Raw genomic sequence first — 13,253 nt, forward strand, 5'->3', positions numbered from 1 at the left:
TTTTTTATAGTTCCCATGGGCTTACTACTTCTTTCTTTGGGCTCCCTTGAGTCCGCTTGCTTTCTTTGGGGCTCTTTTAATATTCTACAGGCCCATAGACCATTATTCTTGCCATTTGGGCTTAATAGTTTTCTTATCACTTTGTTAATTCTTCTTCCTTATTCCCTCCCATATTGTTGGCCTTCTTCTGGCTATTAGGCCCTCTTACAAAAGTGGGCATCAACACCTATCAAAACAAGTGATGGACATAGAGTTAGAGATCACATGCAAGACTCTTAGTCACTAATCACATAATGAATGATCACGTGGTTCACTAAGCTTAGTATATGCACAAGCCATGCTAATCTAAGCTACAAATGGTACACAAAGTTCAATGTTCAACCACAAGTTACAAACATTCTAGTACTGTAGTACACACACATTCCTTTGGAGAAAAAAAATTGCTTCTTAAGCTATCATTTTTATTTAAATCTCACCACTATAGATTCTAACCAATAAATAACAAGTTTGAGTCACATGTTCTCATTTTATGCTAGAGCAATGCTAGAATCAGAAAAAGTCTATAAATTTTGCCACAACTTGCCATGTTGGTAAGTTGTGAATAGTAAAGGTTTGGATCCACTATTCTACCACCACCACTCATAGCTTACCACATAACAAGTTGTAGCAAAAGCTATTGACTTTTTCTTTTTTTTTTCCCTATCATTTTCCTTTCATGTTTATCTAGTATTTATTAATCTTCATTATATGAACTCAAGCCAAGTTTTAGCTTGAAGTTAAAATCATTCTAAAACATAAGTCAACAAGCTCAAGTCAATTATATTGCCACGAAAATATATATTTTCAAACTATTGATGCATACAAGCTACTATCTTAATTTGAGATAGTGACTTAAAATAAATCAAAAAGACATTGAACTATTCACGTTTAAGTGGGGTGATTGATTATAACAAACCTCTTAGACTCTGAAAAATAACAAAGCTCTTAGAGCTCCGAAAATGATTAATATCTTGCTAAAAAAACTAAATATTACAACTATTTCTAGTTTGTTTGGTGCAAAGGTAGTTGTGGGATTGAATTTGATATTTGAAGCTAAATAGTAAGATTTTGTGGATTAAAAAAAGTAAATTTTTGTGGCGTTTCACTCCACTGTTTTCTTTTAGGGACACTTTAAAATTCAATTATCATGTCGATGCAATTTTTTGGGGTTTATAACTCTGTTGCTTTTTAGGGACAATTTTTGTTGGGTTTGATTTTTGATGGATGCTAGTGGAAAGAAGAAAATTGTAATAGAGAGAGAAAAGTAGTTATGTACTAAGAAATATAGTGCGAGTGTGGCTTCCAAGAGACTAAAAATAATAATAAAAAAGAGCTGCAGATTGAGTTTTTTTTTTTTTTTTTTAATTTATTCTTTAAAGTTGTTGGCACTACAAAAAATTCATCCTACACTAGCCTTTTTTGTTTCAGTGCTTTTCAAAACCACCATAATAGGTCAACCTATAGCAGCGCTTTTAGAAACCGCTGATATAGGTTAACCTATTACGGTAGTTTAAAGACAACCCTTTCTAAACTGCTGCTATAGGATTAAATTTTCAATTTTTTATTATTATTTGTTTATTTTTTAATGTGGCTTTTTTTCTTTTCTTATGATGCGGATATGGCGTTTTCAATAGCAATTAGAATTTTTGTTTTTTTGTTTTTTTAATCTTACTAGCCACATGTGTGCTAGGTGAGCATTCCATCAACCATATCAACAACTTCCATCACCGAGAGATGATGACACTAACCAAGATGAAATATTTTTGAAAAACTCAAAGACCCAAAAAAAAAAAAAACCCCCAAAATATAAGACCAAAAAGGTGTTTTGCCTATTAATTATAATAGATCCTAACCATTTAAAATTCAATCTATTTTGTTATTTCATGGTTTAGAATCTTCCAATTAAATATTTTTTGGATTTAACACAGCGTTTAGATTTCTACATCATTCCTCTCAATTTCACTTGAAATGAGAAGAGTTCTTTTTACCTTTGAGATTTTACTTTCAAAATCTATCAGTTTATAAACTATCACTGTTTTAACATTTGTAAATATGTGGCACAACATAATATGATTTTTTTTTTCTCTTTTTTTTTAAAAGAAGTTTAAATATGAAATTTGATTATTATGGTAATTAATAAGACATTTATTATGACTGTGTTTGCATATAAAAATATATATTCTACCATTTAAAGCAAATATCATGTATCAAGATTTCTTTTACAAGAATCATGTGTAGATATTTTAATGGAGGGTTTAAGTATAGAATAAAATTGAAATTCAATTAAAAATGTATATATTAAAATAATAACATTTAAAATTGTGAAATCTCAAAATCTTATGTCATAATATTATGGACAAAGTTTAGTTACAAAATTGGTTGTAGCCTTAAACTATAATCTTACACAATGTTTTTTTTATTAGATGTGAATTTTGACAAATCTACCATTAGATTACATCTTCTTTTTATATCCTCCATGATTGCAAAATTTCAAGAAAATTAAAGATCAATAGCATCAATAAATTATTTAAATTGCAAGTTTTCGTAGTTTAAAATTATGCATAAAATATAAATTCATAGATCATATTGTAAATAATATTCGACTGACACAAAATTTGACATTTGTATTAGGGGTGTAAAGAACATGTAATTCAACATTTAGATTTTCAAAATATGTAGTAAAATTTATTTATTGAGTAAGGTTGTAGCCTAAGGCTACAGCTAATTTTCTAGCTAAACTTTGTTCTAATATTATAAGATCAACCAAAAATCAAATTGCTTCCGTTTTTACATGTTTATAGATTATAGATTCGAGATCATATAGATATATAATCTCAGCCCTAATAAAGTTAGGGTCATGTTAACTGGTGCTCTTAGAGAAATTTTTAATAAACTATTTTAGAAAAGTCTTGACACAAGTTTTAAAAGAAATATAAAAAGCTGTAAAAAAAAATTTTTATTTTATTTTTTCATAAAAGGTTTCTAAAAATATATCATAAACTAATACCGGAATTGTATGGGGCAATCCAAACTTATCTGATATGATAAATAAGAGGCAGAGTGGATGTATATATTTTTATATTTTTTGGTTATATGGAATAAGAAAACACTCATAAATTAAAATAATAGATAAGCTCACCATCAAAGTAAAACCCAAAGGGATATAAGTATCACCACCCAAAAAAATTTAAATAAGGATGTAGAACTAAATTAGCTTACCACTAAATGGGATACAAAATATCACTACCAAAAAAAATATATATAGAAACCGAAACTCACCACCCAAAGCTAAATATTACATTTTCAAGACCATGACTAATAGGAACTATAAACAAAATAAATGACTTGTTTGTCTAGAAGAACTAAAATATAAAAGCAAAATATTCCCTAGGAAAACTTCAATTATATGTTATTTGACTTCTTGAACAAAATAAGCTATTAATCTTTAAATAACTTTTGAAATTGTGGAGAAATTCATTCAAAATAATAGCCATATTTGCTACCACTTTATTCTGGTGTCATAAGACAATGTCCTCAGGACATTCATTCATATTTTCCACAAATCCAATTTTACTTGACCCATGGGCAGAAAATCAGCCCATCCCAAGTGAACAAGTGGGCTACCAATACCATGGCAGGTCTTGAGCTTGGGCTTTGTACTTATTAAGTCACAGATGATGCCTCCACTAGGTTCGCATTTCAAGGTTTCGCTTTCAGGGATTCTCTGCTGTCTCACCGACCTCCAAAGTTTTTTTTAGCTGTGTGGGATTTGGGTTAGGTTTATACGAAAAAAAGGATATTTTGACTTCATTTTTGTAGCATTTTAAATTGCATGGTACACTCACCTCGATGGATACTAAAATAGTAAAATATTTATTAAAAAAAAAACACAGCAATCTTTTTCAAAGCTAAAAAAATTGGTAACATTCAATAAAGAGAAAGCTAAATTGGAAACTATATCGGTCTCCTTTGTCTCTCATTCATATTGACAAAAGCAGTACCAATATTAAATTAAAAATTGTTCCACGCGTTTTAAAGGTGGCCCTCCACCTTAGTCCCTTCATCGTGACCTTACTGTTTCTGTATCACTCCCCGTAGAATCTACGTCATGACTAATGGTGGTCCACTTGTTTCTTTACAATGGGAACCTATCCTCTCCATTCCCATTTGACCGTAGAAAAAAAAAAAAAAAAAACCCACCGCTTGGATGTTAAGAAAGATTGATACGTCTTGTATTGTGTCGGATCACCTGTGTATAAAAATAGATATTTATTCGAATCATATTGTGTTTAGTATTTTTTTTTTGTTACGTATTTTATTTAATTTTTAATTTTTGTGTGAAGTAAATTATTGAGTGTAAAATTGAATTTTAGTTGAAATTTAAATTATTTTTTAAAATAGAGTCCAATTTTGTATTATATGTTCATATAATTTTTTTTAATATTTCTGACAAGTAAATTATTAAATATAAAAACTGAAAAATTTAAATTCAATAAAATAGTAAAAAACAAGTATAATTTAAATTGTTTTACCACGGGTTACACGCTGATTTATTTTAAGTACCGTGAATTTCGGTATTTTTTATTATTTTTATTTCATTTTATCACCTAGAAGCACCCAATGAAACACCTCAGCAATACCGTCAGCATTAGCTTCACAGTGCTATAGTCAAAAACAATTTGTGCAAGTAACATACACATTGTGTCTTGCATCCCAACTAACCGTGTGAGTTTTTAAAGATCTTTCATTCAAGGTCTGTACATCTTTGTATCGATCTTCAATGTCTAATTCACTCTTCCTCTTAATCCTATTCTTATGTTTGTTTGTAAATCCTTGTCTTTCCGACCCAAGAGCCACAGAGGCTGCTCTCATATGCACCAACAAAACCTCCCCAATGCCACAGCGCCAAACCTTCATAACCAACTTCTTGGCAGCCATGGACACGGTGACCCCTTTGATTGCCACACAAAGATACGCAGCTGTTGTGAACGGGACTGGTAATACCACAGTTTATGCTTTTGGTGAGTGCATGAAAGATCTAGATAATATAGACTGTGATCTTTGCTTTGCTCAGTGCAAGACTCAGATCCTCAGGTGTTTACCATATCAAAGAGCCACTCGTGGTGGCAGGCTTTTCTATGATGGGTGTTATCTAAGGTACGATGATTACAATTTCTTCAATGAGGCTTTGAGTGCGCAAGACCGGACCGTGTGTGGAGCCCAAGATTTTGTTGGGAATGGTTCTGTTTTTAGCGCTAATGTTAATCAGTTGGTGATGAATCTAAGCGTGGAAGCGCCTAAGTTTGATGGGTTTTCTGTGGGGTCTGTGAACAATGGAAATGTCACTGTTTATGGATTGGCTCAGTGTTGGGAATTTGTGAATGGTACTGCTTGTGAGGACTGCTTGGCCAATGCGGTTTCTAACATTAGTTCATGTACTCCAAAACAAGAAGGAAGGGTCTTGAACACTGGTTGCTATTTGAGGTATTCAACAGAAAAGTTCTATTACAATTCGACTCAGCCTGTTAGAAAAAGTAATCAAGGTGAGTTTGGTTCCAGTGTTTTTTTTTTTTTCATTTCTTGTTCTGTCATCGAATCAAATGGGATGTTAATGTTTACTGTCCTTCTTAGTCGTTTATAAATTTCAATTAAGATTCTATTCCATTTCCGCTGCGGCACAAAGTGACTAAAAAAGTGGGATTTGAATTAGCCCATATTGTCTAATTTTATGCCATCAAAGGATAACTTGTGATGCTTTGTTTCTGGTCCCTTTTGTTTTTAGTACAATAACGAATTCTAAATTTTCCATTTTGGGTCAGATTCACCAATTGTAAATTGGATAGAATATTACTTCCTCATTAGAGTTAACATTAACATCTTTTAAAAGCAGTGTTAAGAGTAAAAATTCTTCATAGTACTAAAAATCTCAGTAACATCAATGATTACTTAATTAGATAATATGGTGTGCTAATTGCTTGACTTCTATTTTGATTAATGATGGTCATGGAGTAACATGCTAATCTATGTCAGAAAGCAAGTTAGCTATAGCTTTGGCTGCAACTTCATCTGCTTTGGCTCTTTTGCTGGTTATTGCAACGGTTGTCTTCATTGTGAGGAAGAATGTACTAAAGAGGAGGGGAGGTACCTATTTTGATATCTGAGATTTTAAAAGACTTTGTCTGGACTCTGGAATTAATATATAGCTTACTTGATCTGGCATTTGTTTTAGAGAGAGAGCAACTAGGCGCTTTGTTGGCCACTGTGAACAACTCCAAACTCAATTATTCGTACGAAGTTCTTGAAAAGGCCACAAATTACTTTCACCATTCCAATAAGCTGGGACAAGGAGGATCTGGTTCTGTTTACAAGGTAATTTTAGGTCTACTTTTTTGAGACTTTTCATTTTTGCAAATGAAATTAACTAGGTACATTTCTTTGTGTCAAAATAGGGAGTTTTGCCAGATGGGAAGGTTGTTGCCATTAAGAGGCTTTTCTTCAATACCAGACAATGGGTGGATCATTTCTTCAATGAAGTCAATTTGATCAGCGACATCCATCACAAAAATCTTGTAAAGTTGTTGGGATGCAGTATTGCAGGCCCTGAAAGCCTTCTTGTTTATGAATATGTGCCAAATCAAAGCCTCCATGATTACTTTTCTGGTTGTAATTTAATCTTGAATTACTATTTATGTAAGAATAAAACACTTTCTCGTTTAATTTATATACTTACAAGTGTCTCCTCATTTGGTTCAGCGAAAAGGAAGTTTCAGCTGCTAAAATGGGAGGTGAGGTATAAGATCATATTAGGTACGGCTAAGGGCTTGGCCTATCTCCACGAGGAATTAGAAATGAGAATCATTCATAGAGACATTAAATTAAGCAATATACTGCTTGAAGAGGACTTCACGGCAAAGATTGCAGATTTTGGACTTGCAAGATTGTTTCCAGAAGATAAGACACACATCAGCACTGGCATTGCTGGCACACTGTAAGTGCAAGACCATCTTTGGTTTTCTTTCTTGATCCGGAATAGCCTTATCATTCCTGTGTTTAATGTCCTCTTCATGTGGGAAAATTTCTTGTGTCTTGGTCCTTCAAGGTTTATCCTAGTTATTTCTTTTTGTAACATGAACAAATATTTCATCATTACATTACATATGCAATTCAGGCAATGCCATGCTTGTCTCAGTGCATTTTAAAGGATGTTTAGATGAAGACCTCCAATCTGTGTCTGTCAACTACTCTCTTGGTGCCATTGTTACGAAGTGTTTCGTATAATGTATTGATTCAGGGGAAGGTTGATCCAAAGTTGATTTTCTCATTGTAAACATGTAATTGTTCATTGTGTTATATAATTATATGTTAGGTACATACTAAGAAAGCATTAGTTTTTCTAGGATCAAATTTTTAGTATTATCACCACAGGGAAAAAGACAATTTTAGTAAAGCATCAATTCCTCTTCCTTTTGTTCTATTCACAGATTGACATTCCACCCTTATTTGCAGTATGCAGTGTAATATCTCTGCTTACAAATACATCTTTTATCTGACATTAACCATATTTGCATCTGTAGGGGTTACATGGCCCCGGAGTATGTTATTCGCGGCATGTTGACTGAGAAAGCAGACGTTTACAGTTTTGGTGTTCTTGTAATTGAAGTTGTATCTGGAAAGAGGAACAATAACTTCTCTCAATATTCATATTCCATCCTACAAATGGTAAATCTTTTTTTCCTTTGGCATTTCTGCTAATTTAGGCTTCGATGACAAATAATCCTCCTCTAATTTCATGCCAGGAAACCTAACAAAACCTTCTTACTTTTTATCTTTTTTAAAGGCCTGGAACCTTTATGGAATAGGTAGGGTATGTGAAGCTGTTGATCCAGCCTTAGAGGGTCAGTTCCAAGAAGAGGAGGCATCTCGATTACTTCAAATTGGGCTACTATGTGTACAAGCCTCTGCAGAGCTGCGGCCATCAATGTCAACGGTAGTGAAAATGTTATCTGATAATCATGAAATTCCTCAGCCAACACATCCACCATTTCTCAATTCCAGTAGTGCAGAAATCAGTCAATCTAGACCATCTAGAACATACAATTCTCAGCCTGAGTCCTACACTCACTCTTCAGGGAACAACCCAACAGAAAGTGGGATTGAGCCTAGATGAACACTTAACTTTCTTAAACATTTTTTACCTTATTCCCTTGCTTTAAATTATTTCATTCGATCCGTTCCACTGGGTTTGGCTGTTGCCAACTTGAAGGTTCTCTGCTTCCAGGATTTTCTATCTCAAGTATTTGCTACTTGATTTGGTAGCACATTGGAGTTTGTTTGCTCAAATATACTACAATACAAGCTGAAATGGTTTGAGTGACTCAGGGAGCTGTTTGTAATAGTCCTTGGTGGCCCTTGTGAATATCATAGGATACAGAGTCATGTACCACTCCAGCCTGCGCCTACCCTCTGCTAAAATACTAAGTTAGAATTAGAATCTTGTATAGTTTCACGATGTTTTGACAATTTGGATAGAGCTGAATGCCTTCCGTAAACCTTTTACAAAGTATATGTAAGTTACATTGCACAAGGATTTTTTTTATTTTTTTAGATAGATGCACAAGGAAATTTTATGGTTATAAGTTTTGCACTCAATACCCTTTTTTTTTTTTTTTTTTTTTTTTTTTGAGAGAGTTTTAATCTATAGCTCTCACTCCTAATGATAGCTATTTATTATCACACTAAGATACTAATCAGTTTTTGGTGTAAATAGGGATTGAACTCTAGATATCTTATGTAGCCATTAGAAATTTTACTAGTTGAGTTAATTGAAACTCACGTTTTGCACTCATACATGTTTTTCCACAAATCACAATTGTCATAGTAATGACTAATAAACTTATTTCTAAAATGTATTTTACTAAATTTACCTAAAATGTGTAATATTGCCCAGCTCATTTTCACTAGAGATACATAGTGTAAGTGCGATGCCCAAAATATTGCTTTAGAGGTCAAAAAATATTATTTTAGAGATATTTTCGTCGTTTCTGATAATTGTTCTTAATCTTCAAACCAAGACTCTAATTGATTTTTTAATGTAGGAGGGGATCGAACCCTAAATTTCTTATTTGATAACAAAAGATTTTACCAGTTAAACTAACTAAAATCCACGTGTAATGCCTCAAATTGATATTTAATTAGTTGAGTATGTGTTTTACGGGTGTGTATTGAGTCTTACATTTGGCATATACTCAGTTGATACGAAATTTATAAATAATTAGTCGCAAACTCACGCGATGCGTGGGAGTAAATGATTATTTTGTAATTGTAATATAATTTATAATTTATTTTCTCTAAAATTTTTTGAAGATAATTTCTTCTCTCTAAAAATTAAACAATTGCTATCCGGTCCAATTAGATCTACTTTGGTCCCATTCGGTTCAATTAGGTCTACTTCAATCTACTTCGATCCAATTTGATACACTTGATCAATTTCGGTTTATTTTGGACTAATTGGGCTTTAAATTGATTCTTTTTATGGGTTGCATTTTCAAGTTTAGCTCAAAATTTCAATTTTTCTTAATTTTTGGGTTGAAAAGTATGGGATTTTGTTATATTTGGGCTAAACTCTTTAATTTTGAGTTAAAAAATACAAACAAAATAGACATTAGAAATTAGAAATATAAGCCCTAAAAATGCAATAAAAATTATAAATATTCAAGTCTTATTTGGTCCACTTAGGTCCCATTTAGTCCACTTTAGTTCTATTTGGTCCACATTGATCCTATTCGGTCCATTTTGTTCACTTCAAGGTAGTAGTCTTCTTTGTGAGAGTTTTGTAAAAGGCCGTAGCCTTATTTGTGGAAGTTGTACAAGGCCGTAGCCTTTGTTTTTTAGAGTTCTATACAAGGTATCAGCTTGATTTCTCTTTGTTTGTGAGTTTGAAGTTGTGTCTAATAAAATATTCATTCCTTTCTTTATTGTGAGTGTTTATTTTGTTATTCTTCCTATTAAGGCTTTGCAATGCCAACAAAATGGTTTCAAAGCTTTTGCTATTCCAACAACTCCTAGTGCTATTGGTTTTTATAGGGCTCATGATCTCAGACCCACTACATTAGTTGTTTCTATTTGGCATCACCACCTTCTTCGACTATTATTTCAGACATTGCCATTATTCCTAACCTGCAGGCCTGCTCTACATCACTTTCTACGGTTGTCAGTGCACCTAGTGTTCAAGCTCCTCACCCTGAGAGTCATGTCATCATTACTCATCAGCTTGTAGGGGAGTATTAAGGCATTAGTTGTTTGCTCTACATCATAACTTTTTATATTTTTCAATAAAAGTATATTAAATTTTTTCTAAAATAGTTTATAAATAATTGTTTTAAGGACAGTTACGCCGTATTAATAGAACCCAATAACTAGAATGAACAATGCATGAAAAATTTTCATTTTCAAAGACGCTTCTTAAGCTATCATTTCATTCAAATCCCACCACACCACTATAGATTTTAACCAACAAATAACAAGTATGAGCTATATGCTCTCATTTTATACTACTCTAGTATTTATTAATCTTCATGATATGGACTCAAGCCAAGTTTTAGCTAGAGATTTTCAATGCACTAAAAAAATAAAAATATATCTACATCTAAAGTCATGTCCAATTATGGGTTCTAATTAGCTCAACTGGTAAAATTTTTATTGTTAAATAAGAGATCTGGAGTTCAATGCGGCCGCAATAAGTTAAAACTCTTTAAAAAAAATCATATCCAATTTAAAATCAAGCATGATTGAACAACAAACTCAAATCAATTATATTGCCGCGGAGATATATTTCAAACTCTTGATACATACAAACTACTATCTCAAATTGAGATAGCGACTTAAAATAAATCATAAATACATGGTGTGATAGGTTAAGTAATACTAAAAAACAATTACAAAGCTCTAATTATAGCTCCTAAAAGGATTAATATCTTGCTCAAAAAACTAAATACTACAACTATAATTAATACTACCCGTTACAGCTTTGATTATCTATTTATAGTTTATTTTGTGCAAAGGTTGTTGTGGGATTATATTTGATATGTGAAAAAAAAAAAAGGTAATTTTTTGTACTGGCACATTTCACTCAACTTATTTCTTTTGGGGAAACTTTAAAATTCAATTACCATGTTGATGCAATTTTTTGGGGTTTATAACTCTTGCTTTTCAGGGACAATTTTTGTTGGGTTTCATTTTTGGTGGATGCTAGTGGAAAGAAGAAAATGCTAATAGATAAAGAGAAAATTAGTTTTGTACTGAGAAATATAGAGTATGAGTGTGTAATTTCCAAGAGGCTGAAAGGGGAAAAAAAAAAATGTAGCAGATTGAGATTTTTTTAAATCATTTTTTTTTTCTATATCTTTGAAATTGAGGAATAAAGATTTATTTTGTTTTAAATTTTTATTTTATTATGTGATTTTTTTCGTATCATAGTACTATGACATCTTTATTTATTATTTTATTGACCACGTATGTGCCAGATGAGTATTCCATTAACTATGTTAACAACTTCCATCATTGAGATGATGACACTAACCAAGATAAAACGTTTTTGAAAAACTCCAGGACCAAAACAAAAGTACTCCCAAAATATAGGGCCAAAAATGCTTTTTACCTATTAATTATAAATATCCTCTCCATCTAAAATTATGTTCATTTTGTTAATTTTATGGTTTAGATTTTTTTTTTTTTAGTGTGAATCTAACAGCATTTAGATTGCTGCATCATTCCTCTCAATTTCACTTGAAATGAAAAGACTTCACTTTATGATTGAGATTTTATTTCCAATATTTGACAATTCACAGACTAGCATGTTTAATTTTTTTTAAAGATGTGACAAAAGATTCACCTTAATATTTGTAATTAGTTGGAAACCCATGTAATGCACAAGAAATTTAACATAATATGATTTTTCCTCCCTTTTTATTTATTTTTCAAATTTGAAATTTGATCATTGTAGTATTTAATAAGACATTTATTATGATCGCATTTATATATATAACTATATATTCTATTGTTCAAAGTAAATATCACATGTCGCTATTTCTTTTTCTCTTTATAAGAATTAACATTTAAAATTGTAAAATCACAAAATTTTATGTGACATAATATGATGGTATCGACCAAAAAATCAAATTGCTTCGATTCTATATAATTATAGATTCAGGATTATAGATATTATTATTATTAGCCCCAATAAAATTAAAGTTGGACAAATTTTAGTTAACGAGCTGGCCTAATAGATGTTCATGGGCAGAAAACCCAATGTACTGGGTTAGTGGACTATTCACTGACCTCAATAGTATTGAATTGGGCCCAAGTGAACAAGTAGGCTACTATGCCAGGCCTTAAGTAGGACTTGTGTAAAGTCACAAAAGATGCCTCCACAAACTAAGAATGCGTTTTAAAGATTTCGCTTTCAGGATTCTTTGCAGTTTAAATGCTAACCTCCTCCCAAGTTTTGTTTAGCTGTGCCTGTGGCCATTTGTGGTAGGTTACTTATACCGTTAAAGTACTAGAAAATGATATTTTGACTTAATTTTTAAATATGAGCATTTCAGCCAATGCTGCTATGCATCTCTAAATTGCATGAAACTCACCTTGATTGATACTAAAATAGTTAAAAACTAGTTAAAGGCTTGCGTGTTGCGCGAATTTATCATAAAATTATAGAACATAAAATTATATAATATATTCAATATATATTTTATCTAATAAAAAATAATGAAAATAAATAATTATTATAATAATAAAATAAATAAATTGTATCGGTACAATAACTATCAAATATAAAATAATAATACCTTTTATCATGAACTTATAATATATATTTTTTATTTGATAAATAATTATTATAATAATAATAATAGGAATAAATTGTATTGATATAATAACTATCAAATATAAAATGATAACTCCTAAATAAAAAATTCTTGTTTTGTAACATACCAATTGTGCTCTAATGAGAATTTTGTATCCTTGGGAGATTGTTGAATTCCTCTTTATAAACTATATTTTTAGTGTATCCTTGTCTTATTTGTTATTGTTTTTCATTAGAAAATTTAATGATTGATAAAAATCATGTCAAACTATATTTAATGATTGATAAAGAGATTTAAAAAAAAAACACTAAATGGATTGACTGCCTTCTTTTATAGGTCAAAGTGTACAAC

The 13,253-nt window shown here is 31.4% G+C and overlaps 1 protein-coding gene across 1 annotated transcript; it reads left to right on the forward strand.

Moving 5' to 3' along the window:
- The first annotated feature begins 4,729 nt into the window (after positions 1-4,729).
- On the forward strand, positions 4,730-8,690 carry LOC142626737 (cysteine-rich receptor-like protein kinase 3). The gene is made up of 7 exons (XM_075800446.1): positions 4,730-5,582; positions 6,070-6,180; positions 6,269-6,408; positions 6,489-6,699; positions 6,793-7,027; positions 7,614-7,758; positions 7,877-8,690. The coding sequence occupies exons 1-7, from the start codon at positions 4,820-4,822 to the stop codon at positions 8,204-8,206; spliced, it is 1,935 nt and encodes a 644-aa protein (XP_075656561.1). The 5' UTR covers positions 4,730-4,819; the 3' UTR covers positions 8,207-8,690.
- The last annotated feature ends 4,563 nt before the right edge of the window (positions 8,691-13,253 follow it).

The sequence above is a fragment of the Castanea sativa genome, chromosome 3, assembly GCF_040712315.1.
Source record: "Castanea sativa cultivar Marrone di Chiusa Pesio chromosome 3, ASM4071231v1".
NCBI classification, from domain to species: Eukaryota; Viridiplantae; Streptophyta; class Magnoliopsida; order Fagales; family Fagaceae; genus Castanea; species Castanea sativa.